We start from the raw sequence: 25,700 nt of genomic DNA, 5'->3' as shown, positions 1-25,700 counted from the left end.
TATTTAAATGAGTTGAGTATTTAATTTTGGATCTGGAGGGGATATGACAATATTCTACATCTAGGATTCCTTTATAAGCGTTTGTTAATTGTATTGGATCAGGCTCTTATCCTGCTTAAGTTAATTCCTGCCTTTCAAACTTGAGAAAGTTTATTTAGGCTAGAATTTAGAACTACTAAACCTAAATTAGAGCATACATACATACAGTAGGGGAATTATAAACAGAATACTTCCCTATGAAGTCTATACAAATTACGTATTTAATATAAAACATCTCTTAATTTACATTGTTTCATCTGATTGTAGCAGAATATAGCCAGATATGCTGTTGAGAATGTAAAACAACCAGGGTGCTTGGTTGGCTGAAGCAGTAGAGCACAAGACTCAATCTTGGGATCATGAGTTCAAGCCCATGTTAGGCACAGAGCTAATATCCTCCTCCCCCCAAAATATTGTAATATCTTCAGGGTTTTTTTTTTTTTAACTTTTTTTTTTTTTTTTTTTTTATTTTTTTATCAGAGAGAGGGGGGGGGGAGAGAGCGAGCACAGGCAGACAGAATGGCAGGCAGAGGCAGAGGGAGAAGCAGGCTCCCCGCTGAGCTAGGAGCCCGATGTGGGACTCGATCCCAGGATGCTGGGATCATGACCTGAGCCGAAGGCAGCTGCTTAACCAACTGAGCCACCCAGGCGTCCCCAGGTTTTTTTTTTTTTTTTAATAGAAATTATTACTATCATTGATTTGTAAAATTTTAAATTTTGTGGTCTGTTCCTTCCCAGTAATGTCATATATATAAATAAAACTTAAAATACTAGACCTTCTCAATAACATCTGTTTTTTTATTATACCAGGTGGTTTTGGATGTTGGTTGTGGAACTGGAATTCTCTCTATGTTTGCAGCTAAAGCTGGGGCAAAGAAAGTTTTTGGAGTTGATCAGTCTGAAATACTTTACCAGGCAATGGATATCATAAGGTAGATGTATTTTAAGGCTTGATTTAAGATTATTTTTAAATATGATGACTAATCCTCTTGTCTTTAATAGCTATCTGAAGCAGACTCAAGACATGTGTCTTTTAGTAAAAATTCATTCCAGAATAATAAGATTTTAGGTTAGATTGAACTAAGCATGTTTGAGGTATGAACAGTCATTACACAGTTCTCACTGATGACAATTATTTTTATACAATTTCTTATCTTTCCAATTATGGGTATAAATATGCTACTTATAATAATAACAAAATTAGAAATCGTTGACATAAAAGATAATATTGTCAGAGGACTCAACAAAACTGAATATTCGTTTCATATTCAGCAAATAGCAATCAGACTAAAGACTAAGGGTTATATTTTTTCTTTTTTGCAACACTAACATTTGTGCCTCCTTCAAATTAAAATAAGTGAATTCCGAAATGATTACAAACAAAGCAGAGGTGATTTAGAGTATCTCCTAAAACTTAATTTTATTCTCTAGAATATCTCCTCTCTTTGAGGAGTTAGGTTAATTGATCAAGGATTGACTTTACAATTGGCTTATGTCATAGTAAGATGGACTTTATTTGAACTATGGCTTAGAGAACTAGATTTCTTCAGCTGTGTTCTTAACAAAGCACCTTATACTTGGAACTTAGGAGTAATTTTCAGAGTAAATAACTAATAGGAGCTTCTCAGCAATTCTCTCCCCCGTGGCTCCCCCTGCTTTATTGAGATAAAATTGACATAAAACATTGTGTAAGTTGAAGATATACAATGTATTGCTTCCATACCTTTGTGTATGCTACCGTTAACATTACCTAACACCTCCATTGCATCATGTTACTACCATTTCTTTTTGTGTTGAAAACATTTAAGATCTACTTTCTTAGGAACTTTCAAGTGTATAAACTTTTAAGTGTTTAAATACAATATCATTAACTATAATTACCTGCATACATTACATCCCCAACAGCAGTTCTTCAATGGTCCTCCCATTGATACTTCATGTTCTGTTTTCTTAAAATTGATTAATATTAATTCTTCCTTATTAGTATTAAATTTGAATGTAATTATGTAAGATATTTAAACTTGTAGATGTTATTGTATCATGTAGAGTTTAGTGTCGTGGTTCAGAGTGCAAGGTTTGAGTCAGGATTGGTTTGAATCCTCACTCCTGCTTACCAGCTATTTGAACTTAAATTTTATCTAACCTCTTCGTCACCTGCTGTTTCACTGTCAAAATAATAATGAATACCTCACGATTATGAGCAAGGTAAGTTATAAGTAAGATACGCATATAACTCTTTGGCATGTTGCTTGGCCCATAATAGGTACTGAAAAGTCAGCTACTATTATTATTAACAAGTACCAAATTGATGTTAATGAAAAATTACATTGGTCTTGGTTAGATTTTTCATAGTTCTGGGTTTGTGCTTATTCTTTTCATACTGGAGAAAATGGCATATATGTTGCATGTATATAGGCAACTCTGTAATCTGGTATGCCAGTAAGGACATCATTATCATTTTGGGGTTTCCATAAAGAACACCCTCACTTGCTTGTGCATTGCCATCCAAACAAATATGAGAACCAGTGTTCTCAAGAAGAGATTGTTTTAGAACAATTATCAAAAATATATTGTTGGTGGGGCGTCTGGGTGGCTCAGTGGGTTAAAGCCTCTGCCTTCGGCTCAGGTCATGATCCCAGGGTCCTGGGATCGAGCCCCACATTGGGCTCTCTGCTCCGCAGGGAGCCTGCTTCCTCCTCTCTCTCTCTGCCTGCCTCTCTGCCTACCTGTGATCTCTGTCTGTCAAAAAAAAAAAAAAAATACATTGTTGGTAGGAAGATTATGGTAAGATATTTCTACTTGAAGCTCTAATCTTATAAAAGACCATGTACATTTACATGTTAATTTTCACTTTTGGTTTCTACAAAGTGCCCTCATTTTAATTCCTTTATGGAAGAAAAGGAAAAGGATGGCAGTAACAGCCCTCTTATTTTATATTGTTTTATTTTTGCTTCACATAGAATGCCTAGTGACTTTTTAGAAATATCTATATACAATGATTATATTCATATTCATTGTATATAAAATGTAGTGCTGCAGTGTATGGAAATTTTGCATAAGGTCATTTATTGGAAATGACTTAGCACTCGGTTTTAGGTACTTCATTTTAATAATAAAAATTGCTAACCTTATTACTCTCTGTTGAATCTTATTTGAGGTAGATATAATTACAGTATATGATTATCCTTATTATAGAGATGAAGAAATTGTGGCAGAGATTGAGTAAGTCTCCTTATTTGTAGTGGAGCCAGGATTAGATCCCGGGCAGCCTTACTCCCTCATCCTCACAGTTGATTTACTGGGCTGTATCTCCATTTAACTATTTGCAGGGCTTGTGTTAGTTGTATGCAATAATTTGCTTTACTTAGAACCCATAGAATTTGAAAATCAGCCCTTTTTGCTTTAGATAAATTTTGTTTTGGCTAAACCAACATTATACTGTTTCTGAAGAGATTTTGTCCTTTGCCTGTTTTATTTTGTGAAAAAGATAGTTACATCCATAGTTTCTATAAGCATCTCTCCCTTGTCTTCCATTTGAAAATTTGAAACTTACACTGTTGGATAAAAGAACTTCTATTTTTCTATTTGTGAATGTCTCCCTAAAAAGGTATGCAGGAGACAGTTTACTGTTAATACTCCCACAGCTTACTGGCTATTTGTTCTCCCAGATGAGGAGGCAGTCTATCATATTTCTCTCAGCATCTGGAAACACATGACTTGATTTCTGGTTTTGGCTTTCTGATTAATTAGCTACATAGTAATTATCAAATTACTTCTTTAATCTCCGGTTTCTTCCTTTATAAAGTGAGGTTGATGGTGGTTACATTGTTATAAGGATTGAATCCATTCATTGTGGTTTACAAAATGGCTGACATGTAACTGCTTACTAAATTTTAGCAGTAAATGTAATATTATTAATTAGTAGTAGTAGTGGTATGTTTAGCTTGGCACCAGTGCCACAAGTAATATTTTATATTTTGTTGTTTATGTTTCTAAAGTATCATTTATTGTAGCTATCCCCTCAAAATATGATGACTCTCTTTTATGCCTTTTTTTTTCCGCCCCCAATTGTTCAGTCTCTACTCTCTTAAACCATTAAACTTCAAGTTTTGGCCAGTTTCATCCTGTATTCACTCTCTTCCCTTGAAATCTAGTCCCAACTTCTCCCCACCCCGCCAAGATTATTTCCTCCTCCTCTTTCTCATTCTTTTTCTTCTTCTTCTGTAGAGAGAGAGCTCCTGCATCCATGGTGTGTGGGAGAGACAGAGGGATAGTGAGAAAGATTTTCAAGCAGACTGCATGCTGAGCATAGAGGCTGACATGGGGCTGGATTTCATGACCTGAGCCAAGCCAAGAGTCAGACGCTCAACTGACAGAGCCACCCAGGTGCCCCCTCTCAACTTCTCTTATAATTGTCTATTATTGTATATTGGAGCTTTCCAGAATTATCACAGTCAGTGAAAACAATTCTTCCAGTTAGCACGCTCTGAGTCTTTGCTCTTCTGAGGCTGTTACATCAGCGATCTGTACACAGTAGAATTTCTATAGAACTCTGTAAGCTGAGCCCTGCATTGGGCTCTCTGCTCTACAGGGAGCCTGCTTCCTCCTCTCTCTCTCTGCCTGCCTCTCTACCGACTTGTGATGTCTGTCCATCAAATAAATAAATAAAATCTTAAAAAAAAAAAAAAAAAAGAACTCTGTAAGCTGATATCTGCAAAAAAGCACTTAAAGGGGCGCCTGGGTGGCTCAGTGGATTGAGTTGAAGCCTTTGCCTTCGGCTCAAGTCATGATCCCAGGGGATTGAGCCCACATCGGATTCTCTGCTCAGCAGGGAGCCTGCTTCCCTCTCTCTCTCTGCCTGCCTCTCTGCCTGCTTGTGATCTGTGATCTCTGTCTGTCAAATAGATAGATGGAGTCTTTGGGGGGGAAAAAAAAGTACTTTAAATTCTAAGAGGGACACTTTTAAAATGCATTTTTCGTTATTTTTAAATATATTTAGTATACAGTCCTTGAATTACATTCAGAATGTGATAAAATAATTTGTATCCCTTTATTTAAAAAAGATCTAATATTTCTAAAGAAATGTGTTTAGAATGAAATAAATAATGACTTTAATGTAAACTGACATGTATATTAGGGCTTATAATGTATATTACACATAAATGTATATTTGGGCTTAAGATGAAGGTCAGGCTTGCAGTTTTGAGGTTGCAGACATGATATAAAGTAGAATATAGGTTTTTCAAAGATGTTGTATTAGCAGGGCCAAATAGAACTCCCAAGTGAAATATGGAAGGATGAAAAATTGTTTCTTATTCATGCTGTTGTACTTTGAACTCCACAGTGAATGATCATTTTAGAAACATAAACTTACCTAAGGACAGCAAAGCTATGGAATTGCCAGACAATTGTATACTGTGTTCACCCTCAGGAAGCAGGGGTAGCATCTGGTAAAATTTTTGCTGTAACTCAGGCTGCCTTTGGCTTCTCATTGACTCAGCCATGGAATAGCTCATTATTCAGAGTTCTGCATGTTGTTGCACAGGAGCTTCCAGGAGAAGGTTGATCTATCATACAGCCACGGTGCAATGCTTTCAGTCTCACCATGACATTCAAGATGCAATCTTTTATATTGCCTGTATCTAGAATACTGTTAGAAATGAAACATTAAGAAAAGCCTAGAGAATATTTGATCTGTTGTCATGTTTATTTAGGTGTCCTCTGGATTCTCGGACAGGAGCTATATTTTCTTAATCATTTTATTCTGAACACCTAGCAAAGTGTCTGATTCATGGCAGATGCTTGGTAAAGTTCTTTGAGAAGAATTAACATAATGATTTTAAAGATAGTGATGACCCCTATATCAGGTTTGGAACAAGATCACAAAATATACCAGGATAAATTCTTGAAGTAAGGATGTTCCTTCAAATTTTGTTCCTAATTTAATGGAAATAACACAGAAAAGTGTGTTAAAGTTGCAGAGAATTTTGAACTGCTAATGAAGTTAAAATGGCAAAAAACATTTGCTGCTCAAAAACCGTAGAATTCTAATGAAGGTAATGAAGGTGACCGAGACACTGTACAAGAAAACTAAATTCATTTCTTCTCCCACCCCACCAAATTCTTAATTTCCTGTCCCCTCATTGATCCTGTTTTGAATGTCTCATGACTGCCCTCTAGTCCAGTGGTTCACTGGGAAAACTCCTTACATTCAATATAGAGTTGTATTCACAGTTAAGATTTATTACATAGCAAAAGACATAGTTCAGGGACAGCAAGAAAAAGATACCCTTCAGTAAAGAGGTCATGTAGAGGCTCCCAAGTAATCCTTTCTTTGCAAGAGTCACGCAAAATGTACATTTCTCTCTAGCTGCAAACCTCAGAGGCACATGTGAGATGTCTCTTCTTGAGGAAGTTTGCTTGAGTCTTAGAGTCCCTAGTTCTCAAAGAGAGCTGGTCATATAGGTGCCTACTCTGTGACCTCCCCCCCACCACCATGGTGTAAATGTATGTCAGACCCCACGTACACATCAGGAATATTCATGTTTGCTTTAAACATGCTATCAGGCTGGTCCATGGCTTGGGGCATATAGAAGAGCATCATTACCCTCCAACTATGTGAGTGTTCAGGAGTTCTGTAGAGTCCGGTCAGGAATTATTGCCCTGGTTCCAGAGATAAGATCTGAGAGAATAGATCTGCATTGGTGCTTTTCTCATGGGTAAAAATTGAAAACCTGGGATTCATACTTGACCTTTGCTTCTTTTTTTTGCCAACATTCCTGTTGGGGAGAATCCTGTTAACTGAGAACCCTTACTGTTTTCTCAGATCCATCCCTCATCTATCATTGACATGTCTTGAATCCAGAATTCAAATTCTTACATTTCTCACCTAAGTTCAGACAGCTGCACGTAACCGGTTTGGTTATTTGTACTTTGCCTTTGCTTCCAGCAGCTGTCAGCCATTCTCTCCAGGGCAGTGGGACTGATTTCCCTACTCAGTTCTCATCCCCTTTAAGTAAAAAAGTAGGGGGAAAGGATGTGTTTTGTGTTGGGAAGACGTAGAGAGGATAAAGATTTTCTGTGATCCTAGTATGAGAGATCACTATCAGCATTTTGGTAAGGCTATTTATTTATTTATTTATTAAAGATTTTTATTTATTTATCTGACAGATCACAAGTAGGCAGAGAGGCAGGCAGAGAGAGAGGAAGGGATGCAGGCTCCCTGCTGAGCAGAGAGCCCGATGCAGGGCTTGATCCTAGGATCCCGATCCCCCAGGACCTCAGGATCATGACCTGAGCGGAAGGCAGAGAGGCCTTAATCACTGAGCCACCCAGGTGCCGCTTGCTAAGGCTTTTTAAAAAAGGCTTTAGGTCAGGAGATGAAATATATAGAAATGCAAGTTTTTCCAGAATTTCAGTTCCTCAAGTTTAGGCAGGGATTTTTCTCTCTCTTTTTTTTTTTTTTTTTTTTTTTTGCCACCAGGAAAAGTGATGTGTGTGGCACATGGTAGGTATTCGATTTAAATATTTATTTAATGAATGAATTTATAAATTAATAAATTTTTAAGACCTGGGACATCAAACATTCAAAGGTAAATCAACATCAAACCTGAAAGCCCATTTTCTGTGCCTGAATCTAGATGATTCTTTTCATCATTTTTTTTTTTCATTATAGTAGAAGCTGAATTATTGCTAATTTTAAACAATAAATGTTCTCAGTGTTCGTAATTCCACAGCTACACACCTGTAAACACAAATGATAATTTGGGAGGGAGGCAGTTCATTGTATTCAAGGAATACACACGCCTTACTCTGACTCCATGGCAGGGGCCTGTATTTGGAATGACCTGCCTGGTCGTGTATTTATTTTTCATGGGATGTACTTACATCTACCATTGGTCTCAAATGGTTAAGAATCCTTGTTTTGGGGGGCACCTGGGTGGCTCAGTCTGCCTTCAGCTTAGGTCATGATCCGAGTGTCCTGGGATCCAACTCCACGTCAAGCTTCCTTGGGTGGGGGGGAGCCTTCTTCTCCCTCTCCCTCTACAGCTCCCCCTGCTTGTGTTCTCTCTCTGTCAGTCTGTCAAATAAATAAATAAAATCTTAAAAAAAAAAAAAGGAATCCTTATTTTTTTGTTGGATTTATGAATGGAGGACTAGATTTTTTAGTAGAGGTAGGTAGAATGTAATTTGTCTCTGAGAGGAGCAGAGGGAGACCTCCCCTTTCTGTCATTGATTTTTCAGTGTCTGTCACTTCTACCTTGTATACCTTTTAACTGCAGGGCTCTGTGTTGTGAAGAATGGCTTCCACCTGCACTATAATCTGTGCTGTGTACACCAAGCCCTGGAGCCTTCTTGACAAGTTTACCAATAGAATTTAATTCTGTTTTTTCTTCCACTAAATTATTAGAATCTTTGCTTCTTTGATATCACCTCCTAAAATCTTTACACATTTATCAATTTATTGTTGTATTTTACATTGCTTTATTGACATTTCCGTGTGCTTAGGGAACAAAAGAGAAGGATCTGTGCTTGGGTGCCACAGTGAAATGAAAGCAAAATAATATTACGTAAACCTTATATGTTTTTGTATCAGGATATTCCCTCCCTGCCCTTCCCTAGCACTCATATATTCTTCTAGATGAACTCCATAATTACTTTGTCACAAACTTTAAATGCCACCTACTTGACTACAGGTCTTCATTGCAGGAACTTCTCTGATGCTTTACGCTGCTTGCATTTAACTCCCTATTACACCATGTTTTTCTTTGGACTAGACCAGGTCTTTAATCTATGTCACATCAGAGGTACATTACGCATTTGATCCTATGCTTCCCGTTCTAAAAAATCCTGAAATGGCAATTCACTGTCTTTAAATAAAATCTAGACTCTTCAGTATCACCTCTACCTCTCAACTTTGTCACTGTGTTCTTCTTGCACTAATCATATCGAGCTATTTATAGTTCTTCGGATTTGCATTTCTCTTTTATACACACACACACAGATGTGTGCATACAAATATGACCCTCCCTTACACACAAAGACATACATGTCTTTGTGGGTGCTCTGTCTTTTCCTGGTTAAACTCAGATGTCCCTCCCTTAAGGGCTTTTTATATAAGCTCCTGTGATACCCTATGCTGCTTACTGTTCTATCTCCCTTAGACCATGTTCTTAAATGGGTGGACTGTGTCTTTCAAATCTATATGCCCAGTATAAGATAATTAATCATGCTGATATTCCGAATCATGAAATAAAATTGCTACCTTTATGAGAGAATGACCAATATTTTCCCATCTTATTTCTTAACAGAATTTTCACTCAGAAAATAGATGGTTTCAATACTCACTGGAGTACTCACTGGAGTTAAGAGACTTACTTAAAATATTCTTCTTACTACATTGTCATATTTCTGTGGATTAAAGCTAATTTCTGAGCAGGTGATTCTAGAGATAAAATTCATTTGGCATGCTTTTATGCCAAAGAAAGGTTTAGTGAGTAGATACTTGAGAAAAGTCAACAAAATGTATAGTTTTTTTCATGAATGGGGAATCAGGTGATGATTAAGATGAGCAGTCTCAAGAAAGAGGTTATCTATGTGAATGATATCTGTGTTGAGCTGTTTCATACAGAATTACTGGGACTTATGGCCTTTGTCTTTTTTTCTGTGTATTGCCTGAAATCTTAATCTTTCCTGCTATATTTATATTTGAACAAGTAATTACTGATGCAAGTAGAATTATGACTTGTAGCAGACAATAAACAGCCTGAGCAGATGGCCTTTTACAGAACACATCTTGTTTCAGCATTAGCATTCTGATGATATTTCTAGGCAATGGGAACATTTTGCTCTTCTAGGAAGCTCATTTTTTGTTTCTTTTGAAGTGTTTGTAATTATTAGAACCACATAAATATTTCAGTAAATAGTAAGCAACCACGGCAATTTTATCAGAAAGAATTTTATTAAGTACTTATTTGAAAAAAACCTCAAATATGATAAACAATCCCTTTTTCTTAACTTTTGCATGAAATATAACATGTATTAAATGTGCATAAATAACGAGAAATAGAACATTACCACCCAACCACCTCCATTTGCCCTTTTTCAGTCAGATGCTGCCCTTGCCTATTTGAGTTACCATCTTAACTTTGATAGTAATGACTACTTTGTTTGCTTTCTACCACTGACATCGCCTTCCATTTAAGATAGTTTAGTTTACTGAACTCTTGATTTTTAAATAAATAAATTGATATGTTATGCATTCTTTTGGTCTAGGTTCTTTTGCTCAGCATTTTTTTTTTAGTGTTCATTCATGGTATGTGTAACTGGAGTTCATTCATGGTTATTATTGTAAGGACTGCAGTTGATGACTATATCACAGTTTTCTGATCTGTTCTTGACGGACATTTTTTAGGTTTTTCAGATTAGAGCTATTATGAAAAATTCTGTTACAGGCTTTTTATACATAATGGTTCTGGTTGGTATTGTCTCATCTTTTCCATTTTTTTCCAGTTGGTCTTAGAGCACCTCATTACAATTTAAATTTGCATTTCTATGGTTATTAATTAGGCTGAGCACCTTTTTAGGTGATTACTGGCCATTTGAGTTTTCTTTTCTGTGAAATATCTGTTGATATCTTTTCTCAGATTTTTGTTGAGTTGGAGCTTCTCCTTTATTTGTAGGAGATCTTTATATTTTTAAAATTTTAGTAATTTCTAGGTTTTATATAGTGTAGATATCTTCTCTCGTTCTTGTGTGCGTTTTCCCTTCATAGTATCTTTTGATGTACTGAATTCTCAATTTTCATAGAGCAGCATTCTTGTTTAAGGCTGTTTTTGAGCTTATTGAGATATTCTCCTATGTTCTGGTGTAAATACTTGATAGTTGTGTTTTTTACATTTAGGCCTGTGATCTCTTGGGCATTGTTTTTGTATATGGGATGAAGTAGTGATCCAGTTTTATTCTTTTTTTTTTTTTGTAATCTGTTTAAGTGACATAGTTGTCCCAGTCTCACTTATTACAGGGACCATTCTTTCCTCTCCACTGTGCAGTGTCATTCATCTTTGTCAAGAATCAAGCACCCATATACGAGGGCAGTATAACCTTTATACTGAAATTCTACTAAGGCAGTAGAACAGAAAATTACAGGTTACTCATTCATGAACATATATGCAAAAATTTTAATCAAAATATTAGAAAACTAATTGAGCAATATATTGAAAGGTAAAGTTTATCCCAGGAATGTAAGGTTGGTTACGTATGAGAACATCAGCCAGAACAGTCTATTGAGATCATCTCACTAGATGCAGAAAAAATGGCTTAATAAAATCCCATATCCATGCAGTATATCAATGGATTACAGTTCTTAGTGAACTAGAGCTAAAAATGAATGTCCTAACATGAGATACAGTACCTACAAAAAAACATAAGCCCTAAGGCCCATGTCTTGATGAGGCATTGAAAGCATTTACTTTAAGTTCAGGAACAGGACAGAGATACCTGCCATCACTATTTCTGTCTAACTCTGTAAAGGAGATCCCAGTACAGCAAGGCATTACAAAGAAAGTTACGAGAATTGAAAATGAGAAAAGAAAACTATTCAGATTTACTAATGGTATGTTTATAAATATGCCCTTCAGAAATAAATGATAAGTAAATTATTCCAATAATAAAATTATCAAGATGCTGAATAGAAATTAATATACAAAAATTAATTGTATTTGATGTGGTGTTCCATGATTCATTGTTTGCACATAACACCCAGTGCTCCATGCAATAATGCCCTCCTTACATCAAAAACTAATGATATACTGTATAGTGACTGACATAACTTAAAAATAATCAGTTGTATTTCTGTAAGGAACATGAAGCACTTAAACAGTGGAAATTAAAATACCCAAGTGTATTGTTAATTTCTAACTTCCCAGATAATTGAAAGACATTAAGTCACTTTGAATGGAAAATTTACCCACAGGTTGAATATCCCCCAGTAAAGGTTATACATGAATCACAAGTCAGCTGTTTTAACTTCTTCTTCTAACATTTTCTGCAATAATTTCTGCTAAGAATAAGCCTGTAAAGACCCTAATGAATCTACTAAGATATGAACCGTCCTCTACAAAGCTTGTTACTAACTCCTTAGTCGTGAACTTACCTAATTCCTCTTTTCACACTGTTTTTCCAAAGCCATCTAAACTGTCCTTCTCAATGAGCTGGTTTTTGTTTACTCCATTTTCTTCTTTTGTTGTGCCCCCCCCCCCCACTTTTTTGTATGTCAGCAATATCATGGAGTCCTATTCTTGGTAATTAATGTAATCAGAAACTACATCTTGATTACAAGGTTGCATAAAATGCTCAAGAATGAGGAGTCACTGAGTTCCACATCATCATCTCTGTCAGTAGCATTCGATTATATTGTTCCTTGTAAAGCCAGTCGAAGTTTACTTGCACTCACAGCATTCCTTCTGCTTTAGAGGGCTATCTGTGTTTTGGGAAGGGGATAGAGCAGTTACCCTCATGGGGTAGATATACTGTAGCCCAACTCTTACTGAGCATTTAGTTGTTGTACCACCTAGAAGCACCTGTGCACCGCAATATAGGAATCCATCATCAACTCAAGTAATCCTTTCGACTCTGTTGTATGTAAAATAAGTGATGTATCCTCCTGATTGTCCATGCCAGTAATGATTCACTAAGCTTTTCTAGTATGTCTTTGTGAAATGCCCTATTTCTTTCACAATACACTCTGCACTCAGGAGTCCTCTCACCTTGTCCTCCACCTACCTTTGGGATAATCCATAGCCTTAAATTCATTACTTTCCTAATGGATACTTCCATCTCCCCAAGTAGCCATATAAGCACAAGGAGGCCTTCCAGTGAGAGGAAAAATTGTTCTTGCAGGGTTTTTTTTCTCCTGCCTCTCTCTCCTCCCTGAAAGGACTAGTATTTCTCAGACATGCGAATAACAGCCAGAGAATAGAACTTTTCACTGTCTTCCCTTCTGCCTACTGATGCCTGCCAGGCCAATGGTCAGTTTCTATGAGTCTGAGTATTCCCATTTCATACCAAAAATGTCTAGGTAACCATCTGAGGATTAATCTTTCTATTTTTTTAGTTCCTTCCTTTTCCTGGTTTAAAAGTGCCCCGAACCTTTGTGTTCATGGATCTGTATGAGAGTTCTCCTACTAGCACCACACTGAGCTAACTTACTTTCCAGTAGACTCACACAAATCTGATTACCCAGAGATATTACCCAGTACTAAGCTTCATTAATAATTTGAAAGATATTAGTAGTCATGAGACTCATGTAGTAGGGAACAATCTGGAACATGGAGAGGAGCTCCTTACTTAGAAATCGTGTCTACACTGGGTGAGAGAATACATGCCTGACAGAGAGAAGGAAAGACCAAAGCAGCTGCCCTTAATGTCCCAGACTTCTCCCTAATTAGGACCTCTAAATTGCCTGTATTTCTGAAATTGTAAAGCTTGACTCTGGGTAAAATCTGTGGTTCATGATCCTTTGTATAAGTCCATCCTCTGTTCTTATTCCTTCATATTTCAGTATCTCAGATCATTTTCCATCTTTCTGAACAAATTCTTTAACATTTTTTTCATTGTGTACGTATGGCTGTAGCCAAACAAAATCAAAATGGTATTGGTTTGTTCAAAAATATATTCTGCTTCTATCTTGGAGATATTTTATCTGTGTGGCAGTTCTGGATTGGTGTCCTAATGCTCTAGTATGGAAGTCCATAAACTTCACCCATGGACTGGCCACATGTTTTGTAAATAAAGTTAGGATATAGCCATGCCCTTTTGTTTACATATTGTCTATTGCTGCTTTTATCCAACAATAGCACTTGAGTAGTTGCAAGCAGAAACCATATGGCCTGGGAGTCTAAAATATTTATTATTTGGGAATTTAATAAAAAATTTGCACACCTCTGCTCTAGTTCATTGGTATTATCATTCTATTACCTTTCTGGCCTCTGTTGTTGCTATTAAGAAGCCACATGTCAGAGTAACTTATTTTTATTGGAGATAACCTGTCTTTGTTGGAGATTATTGTCTTTGTTTTTGATTATTGAAGTTGTAATTTATAGATTTAAAAGAAATTAGTCTTAGATTCTTTGGATTCATCTATGGCTTAATGCGTTTAGCCAGTTCAAGAAAATGCTTATCCTTTTTTTTTTTTTTTTTTTTTTAAGATTTTATTTATTTATTTACCAGAGAGAGCAAGAGAGTGTGAGAATAAAAGCAAGGGGAATTGTAGGCAGAGGGAGAAGCAGGCTCCCTGCTGAGCAAGGAGCCTGATGCAGGACTTAATCCCAGGACCCTGGGATCATGATCTGAGCTGAAGGCAGACACTTAATGGATTGAGCCACCCAGGTGTCCCTCATCCTTTATTTCTTCAAGGGTTTTTTTTTTTCCTGTTCCTTTTATTTCTTTTCTTTCTGTGACCTCATTTTTTTCTATTGTAGATTTTCTCACTATATTCTTTGTCTTAGCTATCCTTCTGTAGTGCTCTAAAAGCAAGTGTTGGCAAACCTTTTTGTAAATGGCCAGATTGTAAATATTTTAAACTTTATGTGTCACTTGTGCTGCTTCCTTCTTGCTTGCTTCTTCCTTCTTAACAACGCCTAAGCCTATGAACGTACAAAAATGGGCACAGGCTAGAAGACCATAATTTTACAGTCCTTGTTCTAAAGATTCAATTAAAAGACAGATTAAGTGTAACACCCAGTGCTCTACATCAGAAACTAATGATGTACTATATGTTGGCTAATTGAACATAATTTTTTTTTTTAAGGCAGATAAATAAATAAATAATACATAAATAAGTACATAAAAAGATCGAGATTGTCAGACTGGATAAACATAAGACCCATCTGTTTTATAGCTTCAAAAAAATCCAGTCTAAATACAAAAATGCCATAGATTAGAAGTAAAAGAATGGGGAAAGATAATGGTATGAAGACATAAATAATTTATAAAGCTGAAATGAATATATAAATATATAAGCAAAACATAAAGCTTTAGGCGTTCAGAGGGTATTTCATAATGATAAAGAGATTAAATAATCAAGAATATGTGATAATACTAAACCTGTAGTCATCTAACAAAGGCTTCAGAATACATGAAGCAAAAACTGACAAATTAAAGGAGAAATAGACAAGTTTATAATCATGTCAGGAGATAATCAGTACTTTTCTGTCAATAATTGATAGAACAAGTAGATAGAAAATGAATAGAAGTATAGAAGATCTAGTTGACACTTACATAACACTTTATCAAAAAATATAGCAGAATGATATTCTTTTTTTTTTTTTTTTAAGAGAGAGATCACAAGTAGGCAGAGAAGCAGGCAGAGAGAGAGAGAGAGGAAGAAGCAGGCTCCCCACTGTCCAGAGAGCCCAATGCGGGGCTCGATCCCCCAGGACCCTGAGATCATGACCCAAGCTGAAGGCAGAGGCCTAACCCACTGAGCCACCCAGGCACCCCAGAAAGATATTCTTTTTAAGTGCACATGGAACATTCATCAAAATAGATTACATATAAGACAATAAAAAGAAGTCTCAATAAGTTGAAAAAAATTTAAATCTTATAGACTGAGCTTCTTGGTTTACTAAAATTTAATTATAAATCAATAACAGAAAGATATCTGATAGATCCAAAATATTTGGCAGTTAAATAACACATTTCTAAATAACACATGGTTCAAAGAAGAAATAACAAAAGAAAGACTATAGAAAATATTTTGAACTGCATTAAAAGTACAGGGTATCAAAATTTGTGGGATGCAGCCAAAGCCATACTCAGGAGGAAATTTAGTTTTAAATGCTTATATTAGAAAAGAAGAAGTATTTAAAATCCATGATCCTAATGTTCCATCTTAAGATATAGTAGAGAAAGAAAAGTGAAATATACCAAGAAAGAAAGTAAAGATCAGAGGTCAATGCAATACAAACAAAACAATAGAGAAAATTAATGATAACAAAATATATTTAAAGAAGATAGCATTAATAAACCTCTAACTGGAATTTTCAAGGAGATACAAATTATCAGTATTAGGATTGAAGAGGGGAACATCACTACAGATCATATAGTCAAAGGATAATGAAGGAATATTACAAACACCTTTATGCCAATAAATAATAGCAATTTAGGTAAAATGGAAAAATACTCTGAAAAATGAAAGTCAAAATTGATTCTAGAAGAACTAGAAAATCTGAATATACCTAGATCTAATAAATTAAATGAGTGGGTGGGTGCTTGGGTGGCTCAGTCTGTTAACCATCTACGTGCAGTTCAGGTCATGATCCCAGGGTCCTAGGATCAAGCCTTGCATCAAGGCTCTTTGCTCAGCTGGACCCTCCTTCTCCTTCTCCCCCTGCCTGGGCTTCATCTCTCGCTCTCTCTATCTTAAATAAATAAATAAAATCTGAAGGAAGGAAGGAGGAAGAAGAAAAAAGAAAATGAGTTGGTAATTACAATCCTTCCCATAAATTAAACTGCAAGCTCAAATAGCAAATTTCTTATAGCATTTAATGAAGAATTAATACTAAACTCTTAGAGGTGGACAGAACCCTTCACAACATAATTTAAAAGGCTATTACAATGATACTAAAGTCAAACAGATATTCCAAGAAAATAAACTACAGACCATTATCCCTATGAACATTTTTTTTTTTTAAGATTTTATTTATTTGCGAAAGAGAGAGTGCAGTCAGAGGGAGCGGCAGGCAGAAATTCCATCCATGGATGTATGGATAAACAAAATTGTTTTATCCACACAGGAATACTAAGCAACAATAAGGAATGCACTATACACAAAAGTATACATGAATCTAAATAGTATGCTTATTGAAAGAAACCACATGCAAAAACGTACATTTGTTATCATTCCATTTATAAGAAACTACAAAATAAAAACCTAGTATGTAATGAAAGAAGGAAAATCAATGTTTGCTTGTGAACAGGAGGATTTTCTGGGAAAGAGTACTAATGAATTCAAGGAGGTAGAAATGTTCTGTATATTGATGATGATATTGATCACTCAAATGTCTCTCTTGTAAAAGTCAACAAAATTTACCCTTTAAATGAATGTACTTAATTTTATGTAAATGATACCTCAGTGAAGTTGGGAAAAGACATCCTCCTTTGTTAGCAGAAAAAGTCCTTTGTAATTCAGATGTACATCCTCTGAGGATTGAGAGTTTATTTATTTAACTAGATAGAAACTTAGAAGCTTGCTTTTAACTTTTTGAAATCATCTCAACTCTGTTGTCTACTTTATATTTTAAAAGGAAGGTGAAAAATACGTGCTAGTCTTAGACCAAGCATATAAAAATACCTAATGAGTGTCAGTGGACAAGGTTAAATAAATTAAGGTGGTAGTAGATAGTTAGGTTTTATGCAGCATACAGTATTTTGAGGAAATAATGTGCTGAGAGGATGTATGTGCTGCTTTCACAGATACTTTGATCCTCATAATAGACTGTGAAGTAGATAGGGCAGGCATCCTCATTCTCTGTTACACATGAGCACACAGTCTCAGAAGATTATGATATAATTTGATGAAGATCACTTAGCTTACAATTACTAAAGGATCAAGAGTTCAAATAAAGAGTTTCTGGCTTTTAATTCTCTCTCCACTGTGAAACACAGCTTGCCTTCAAAATATACTCTTGTTGCCTGCTCTGTATGTCTCTCTCCACCCCTCCCTTTGGAAAGAAAACAAAACAAAACAGTAACTTTATTGACATACATTCTTGATAAAATTCAGATTTCTTTTCAGGCTGAAGTTTTCAGTATTGGTTCAGGGTATTGCCATATTAATCAAAAACATTTGTGGACATTTATGCAGTGATCAAAAATTAATTCTAGTGCTCAGGGAGTAATCAAACTTAGAACATACAAAATAACCTGAACAGTTACCAAGAAATTATATAATATGATTAATTTTCTGAGTCTAACATACTAATTTAATTATTATGATAATTTTCAGACTAAATAAACTTGAAGATACTATTACACTAATTAAAGGAAAGATTGAAGAAGTTTGCCTTCCTGTAGAAAAAGTGGATGTTATTATATCTGAGTGGATGGTAAGTGTATATCATTGAGTATTTTAAATCTAATGTAAATGCATTTTCATTAACCAGCATCTTAAAACTAAAATATATTGTATAGAGTCCTCTTTCCTTTTTTTTTAAACATATGTTGGTAATGATACAAAAATCTAGAAACACACAATTTTAAGCCATAGCATACATTTTTTTTCTCTTTTTTTTAAAGTTCAACAAGACAAAAAAATACATACTCTGTATAAAAATTGGAATCAGATGTTTAAATTAGCAATGTAGGTATCATATGTTACACAGATGTACATCTGTTTTCTTCTCCTGTAGTCCCCTAACTATTCCATGTTAATCTAGATTGATTTTTTTGTCTACAACTATTCATGAACTTTGCCTTTATTTTGGAAGATGTCCTTAGGTAAGGATGTAATTTTAAAAGCCAAATCATTGCTATTAGCGTATTATTTAATAGGCCATCACTTGCCTCTTAGAGTTATGAATTTCCAGATTTAGGCTTTCCTTTAGTTTTACATTTTCATTTTTATTGAATGGAATTTCCATTTGTTAAAATTTTTGTCAGTTAAGTAAATAACTGATATTAAATAAATAACTGAGGGGCGCCTGGGTGGCTCAGTGGGTTAAAGCCTCTGCCTTCAGCTCAGGTCATGATCTCAGGGTCCTAGGATCAAGCCCCACATCCGGCTCTCTGCTCAGCAGGGAGGCTGCTTCCTCCTCTCTCTGACTGCCTCTGCCTATTTGTAATTTCTGTCTGTCAAATAAATAAATAAAATCTTTAAAAAAAATAACTGATATTAAATTAGCCAGTATTAAATAAATAACTGAAATAAATAAATATGAGTAAAGTCAGTTTAATCTCTACAAGAAGTTAATATTTATGCCCATGAGTATCTCCTTTCATTTTCCATAAATTTACTCCACCAATAGAACCATTCTTTATGACAATTTATTTCTGATTGCCTAATAAAACTGTTCAAAGTAAGTGTCCCTAATTTTTTTTTTTTTTTAGTATTTTCTTTATTTATTTGACAGACAGAGATCACAAGTAGGCAGAGAGGCAGGCAGATAGAAAGAGGGGGAAGCAGGCTCCTTGCTGAGCAGAAAGCCCGATGCGGGGCTTGATCCCAGGACCCTGGGATCATGACCTGAGCCGAAGGCAGAGGCTTTATTAACCCACTGAGGCACCCAGGCTCCCAAATGTCCCTAATTCTGTGCTACAGACCAGTTAAGCCAGGTTCGTGTTTTCGTGTGTTCGTGTTTTCCATGTATGTCTTTAGCATGACCTCCTTATAAACATGTAGATAAGATCCTGGCATCATATGATATAATTGCCAGCAACGATTCTTGTTTGCACCTTCATTTTTCTCTGTCATCAGGATTATCGGCAGAATTACACATTATATTTCATTATCGTGATCATTACTGATGTGCATTCAAATTGCCTAAGGTCCCTGTTGCAGTTTTTCTATCTCAGCTTGCTTTTCACAGAAGCTACCTAAAATTTCTCTTTACTCAAGTATACTTGGATGTATCCTTGAAATTTAGGAATTAACTTTCCTACTCCATCTTCACCAGCACAAGTGTATCTGTGTTATACACATGCATGCACACACCCACAATGATATCATCTGTTCGTATTTAATACTCTTTATTAATGACTAGCTTTTCGAGATACCATTTAAAAAATAACATAACTTGTGATTTGGCTTATCAGCAATTCACAAAGTAACCATGAAGCCTGTCATAGGTCACATTTTAAACTGGTGGGTGTTGAAATGTTTTTGTCATCTTTAGTTTAGTCTGACAGTGAAGCCATGCCATTTCAGCCAACTGCCATGAGGACAGGTAACCTTTCCTGGTCTGGTTTTTAACAACCCAGATTACACTGTATTGTAATTAATTGTTCATGTACCTTTTTTCCATTCTCCTGAGACTGGGAGCCAGCATTTACTTGGTATGGCCAGATTCTATCACAGGGCTTAGCATTAGTAAATGATGAGGGAATGTACATTACAAGAGAACTTTACCACGTAGAAATTCACTGGCCATAGATATGATCTTATTTATAATTTGCTATACGGCAGATGCAGTCAGGGAGGAAACATATGAGAGGGTTAACCATGTTGCCCTGAAGTCAGACTGCCTTACTCTTCGCCCTGTTTTGCTGCTTGGGTTTGCTGCCTTGGGCATGTTACCAAACTTGTCTGTGCCTCAGTTTCTTTCTCTATAAAATGAAGATAATAGTAATACCTACTTCATAGGGTTTTTGTGAGGATTAAATAAATTAAGAGATAAAAATTTCTTGAAGCAGTTTCTGCGCATAATAGAATCTCAGCTATTTGGTTTTGAAAATTGTATAGTCTATTAAGCACTTGCTAACTAATGAATGAACTGCCTAACTAGGTTATTCAATAAGTAAAATTTGAAAATGATAATATACTTGAAGTAAAGACTATTAACACTTAGCTGAAGAACATTCTTAGTGCTTTCCCCTTGGTTTATGAGCCCTCTGTTAAAGAAGAAGTAATGCTGTTTACTTCTACCTGTGAGTGAAAGAAAGCTCCTAAAATTTCTAGTTTGCATTTTCAGACAGTTGGACATTTAATATAAACTCACTTAGATGATCTTATGTAACTGAGGTGGCACAGTGGTAATTATTATAATTAGTGTGAAGTGTTTCTCCTCAAAAATTATCCGTGAACAGATACTTGATTCACAAGAATTGAGTAATCATATAAATGTCACCAATCTGTAATAATGAAAACTTTCTTACACACCTCAGCCTGGATTTAGAGAACCTGCCAATCATGTGTTTGAGAAATAACAGATTAGCTATAGTGTGAAAATTTGGGAGGGAAAAAGCATTATTTGTATTTCTTTGAAGTGGAATGCAAAATTTCACAAATTTTTAAGATAAAACTTTAGCCTTCATAGCTTTTTGAGTCTTCCCAGGGTTGATTTTACTAAGTCCTTCCTAGTTCTTTGGGAGTTTCAGTTCATTCTCTTTTGCCATTAGAGCTACTTTAAGGGACAAGTTTAAGAAGCCATGACTTACACTGCTTTCTGAAACTGATTTAAAAAGGCTTGATGAGGGGAGGGGCCGGCTCCCGGCAAGCAGCGGAGCAACGGAGCACAAAATCAGGACTTTTAAATGTCTGCTCCACTGAGGGACATCACTCCAGAGGCTAAACCAGGGTGAAGCCCATGTGGGGTCAGTGTAACCCCAGGTCCCACAGGATCACAGAAGGACCGGAGGTGTCTGAGTGTCACAGAGCTCGCAGGTATTAGAGCTCCCAGGTATTAGGCTACAGCTACAAAGCCAAGGAGTGAGCTCTCAGCTCAGGGTTACCTTGAACCGGTTGCAGGCTGGGTGAGCTCGGAGCACAGCTGGAGGCCAGGGAGTGGAAGCGACCAGGCGCTTTTCTCCAAGAGCGAGCAAGGCCAGGGAGATGGGGGTGGATGGGTGCTTTTCTCTGAGGACTCACTGAGGAACTGGACCCAAGCTCTCAGCTGCTCGGGGCCAGAGATCAGGAGTCTGCCATTATCATTCACACCCTCCGGAACTAGGCAGAAAGCACTCAGGGAACAAAAGCTCCCAAAAGCAAACCCAAGCAGATTACTTAGCCCGGCTCCTGGTAAGGGCGGGGCAATTCCACCTGGGGCAAAGACACTTGAGAATCACTACAACAGGCCTCTACCCCAGAAGATCAATAAGAAACCCAGCCAAGACCAACTTCACTTACTAAGGAGAACAGCAGAATTCCAGAAGAGGAGAAAGCAAAGCAAGGAATTCTCCCCATGGTTCTTTAGTCTTGCAGTTAATATTTTTTTCTTCTGCTAATTTTTTTTTAACTTTTGCCCTTTCCTTTTTTAACTTTTTTTTAAAAACTAGTTTATCTTAACAATGCCTTACAAAAAAAACAATAATAATTCTCTTTTTTGAACCTTCAATATTATAGTCATGTTTTATCCTCCATTGTATCTAACTATATTTTTTGTATATACATGTTTTCTTTTTTTAATATTTTTTCCTTTTTTTTTTTTCCTTATTTATCCCCTTTCTCCCTCCCACCATTTGGAGTCCCTTTTGATTTGGTTAAAGCACATTTCCCTGGGGTCTTTGCCACCCTTTTAACATTTTATTTGCTCCTTTATATATTCTTACCTGGACAAAATGACAAGGCAGAAAAACTCACCACAAAAAGAAGAACAAGAAGGAGTACCAAAGACTAGGGACCTAATCAATATGGGCATTGGTAATATGACAGATCTAGAGTTCAGAATGACGATTCTCAAGGTTCTAGACGGGCTCGAAAAAGGCATGGACGATATAAGAGAAACCCTCTCCAGAGAGATAAAAGCCCTTTCTGGAGAAATAAAGGAACTAAAATCTAACCAAATTGAAATCAAAAAAGCTATTGATGAGGTGCAATAAAAAATGGAAGCTCTTACCGCTTAGATAAATGAGGCAGAAGAAAGAATTAGTGACACAGAAGACCAAATAACAGGGAATACAGAAGCTGAGCAAAAGAGAGATAAACAAATACTGGACACGAGGAGAGAATTCGAGAGATAAGTGACACCATAAGACGACACAACATTAGAATAATTGGGATTCCAGAAGAAGAAGAAAGAGGGAGGGGAGCAGAAGGTATATTGGAGAGAATTATTGTAGAGAATTTCCCTAAAATGGCAAAGGGAACAAACATCAAAATCCAGGAGATGCTAAGAACGCCCCTCAAAATCAGTAAAAATAGGTCCACACCTCATCACCTGATAGTAAAATTTACAAGTCTTAGTAACAAAGAGAAAATCCTGAAAGCAGCCCAGGAAAAGAAGTCTGTAACATACAATGGTAAAAACATTAGATTGGCAGTGGACTTATCCACAAAGACCTAGCAGGCCAGAAAGAACTGGCATGATATATTCAGAGCACTAAACGAGAAAAACATGCAGCCAAGAATACTATATCCAGCTAGGCTATCATTGAAAACAGAAGGAGAGATCAAAAGCTTTCAGACAAACAAAAACTGAAAGAATTTGCAAACACCAAACCAGCTCTACAGGAAATATTGAAAGGGGTCCTCTAAGCAAAGAGAGACTCTAAAAATAGTAGATCAGAAAGGAACAGAGACAATATACAGTAACAGTCACCTTACAGGCAATACAATGGCACTAAATTCATATCTCTCAATAGTTACCTTGAATGTAAATGGGCTAAATTCCCCAATCAAAAGACACAGGGTATCAGATTGGATAAGAAAACAAAACCCATCAATATGCTGCCTACAAGAAACTCATTTTAGACCCAAAGACACCTCCAGATTTAAAGTGAGTAGGTGGAAAACAATGTACCATGCTAATGGACATAAGAAGAAAGCTGGGGTGGTAATCCTTATATCAGATCAATTAGATTTTTAAGCCAAAGACTATAATAAGAGATGAGGAAGGACACTATATCATACTCAAAGGGTCTGTCCAACAAGAAGATCTAACAGTTTTAAATATCTGTGCCCCTAACATGGGAGCAGCGAACTATATAAACCAGTTAATAACAAAATCAAAGAAACACATCAACAATAGTACAATAATAGTAGGGACTTTAACACTCCCCTCACTGAAATGGACAGATCATCCAAGCAAAAGATCAACAGGAAATAAAGGCCTGAATGACACACTGAACCAGATGGACATCACAGATATAGTCAGAACATTCCATCCCAAGGCAACAGAAAACACATTCTTCTCTAGTGCACATGGAACATTCTCCAGAATAGACCACATCCTGGGTCCTAAATCAGGTCTCAACTGCTATCAAAAGATTGAGATCATTCTTGCATATTTTCAGACCACAATGCTCTGAAGCTAGAACTCAATCACAAGAGGAAATTTGGAAAGAACCCAAATACATGGAGACTAAACAGCAACCTTCTAAAAAATGAATGGATCAACCCAGAAATTAAAGAAGAATTGAAAAAATTCATGGAAACAAATGATAATGAAAACACAATGGATCAAAATCTGTGGGACACAACAAAAGCAGTCCTGAGAGGAAAATACATAGCGGTACAAGTCTTTCTCAAGAAACAGGAAAGGCCTCAAGTATACAACCTAACCCTACACCTACAGGAGCTGGAGAAAGAACAACAAAGAAAGCCTAAGCCCAGCAGGAGAAGAGAAATCATAAAGATCAGAGCAGAAATCAATGAAATAGAAACTAAAAAAAAAAAAAAAAAAAAAAAAAAAAAAAAAAAAAAAAAAAAAAAAAAAAAAAAAAATAGAACAAATCAATGAAACTAGGAGCTGGTTCTTCAAAAGAATCAATAAGATTGATAAACCCCTGGCCAGACTTATCAAAAAGGAAAGAGAAAGGACCCAAATAAATAAAATCATGAATAAAAGAGGGGAGATCACAACTAACACCAAAGAAATACAAACAATTATAAGCACATACTCTGAGCACCTCAACTCCAACAAATTTGGCAATCTGGAAGAAATGGATACATTTCTAGAAACATATAAACTACCACAACTGAGCCAGGAAGAAATAGAAAACCTGAACCGACCCATAACCAGTAAGGAGATTGAAATAGTCATCAAAAATCTCCAAACAAACAAAAGCCCAGGTTTCCCAGGGGAATTCTACCAAACATTTAAAGAAGAATTAATTCCTATTTTCCTGAAACTGTTTCAAAAAATAAAAATAGAAGGGAAACTTCCAAACTCATTTTATGAGGCCAGCATCACCTTGATCCCAAAAACAGACAAGGATCCCACCAAAAAAGAGAATTACAGACCAATATCCTTGGTTAACACAGATGCGAAAATTCTCACCAAAATACTAGCCAGTAGGATCCAACAGGACATTAAAAAGATTATTCACCACAACCAAGTAGGATTTATTCCAGGGCTGCAAGGTTGATTCAACATCCGCAAATTAATCAATGTGATACAATACATTAATAAAAGGAAGAACAAGAACCATATGATACTCTCCATAGATGCTGAAAAAGCATTTGACAAAGTGCAGCCTCCCTTCCTGATTAAAACTCTTCAAAATGTAGGGATAGAGGGCACATACTTCAATATTATCAAAGCCATCTATGAAAAACCCACTACAAATATCATTCTCAATGGAGAAAAACTGAAAGCTTTTCCGCTAAGGTCAGGAACAAGGCAGGGATATCCATTATCACCACTGCTATTCAACATAGTACTAGAAGTCTTAGCCTCATCAATAAGACAACAAAAAGAAATTAAAGGCATCCAAATTGGCAAAGAAGAAGTCAAACTATCACTCTTCGCATATGATATGATACTATATGTGGAAAACCCAAAGCCTCCACTCCAAAACTGCTAGAACTTGTACAGGAATTCAGTAAAGTGTCAGGATATAAAGTCAAATGCACAGAAATTAGTTGCATTTCTTTACACCAACAACAAGACAGAAGAAAGAGAAAGTAAGGAGTCAATCCCATTTTCAGTTGCACCCAAAACCATAAGATACTTAGGAATAAACCTAACCAAAGAGGCAAAGAATCTATACTCAGAAAACTATGAAGT

General features: G+C 36.1%; 1 protein-coding gene across 4 annotated transcripts in view; it reads left to right on the top strand.

Annotated features, from left to right (window-relative positions):
- The window catches only part of PRMT3 (protein arginine methyltransferase 3), a 129,866-nt gene that overhangs the window by 26,031 nt on the left and 78,135 nt on the right, over positions 1–25,700 (top strand). For all 4 annotated transcript variants that reach the window (XM_059407077.1, XM_059407057.1, XM_059407066.1 and 1 more), the window contains 2 exons: positions 850–971; positions 18,047–18,146. In XM_059407077.1, coding sequence (XP_059263060.1) covers positions 850–971; positions 18,047–18,146 — 222 coding nt within the window. The remainder of the gene's footprint in view (positions 1–849; positions 972–18,046; positions 18,147–25,700) is intronic.

Source organism: Mustela nigripes, chromosome 1, assembly GCF_022355385.1.
Source record: "Mustela nigripes isolate SB6536 chromosome 1, MUSNIG.SB6536, whole genome shotgun sequence".
Classification (NCBI taxonomy): Eukaryota; Metazoa; Chordata; class Mammalia; order Carnivora; family Mustelidae; genus Mustela; species Mustela nigripes.
Note: the sequence above shows the minus strand (reverse complement) of the source record. Positions and strands in the feature narration are given on the sequence as shown.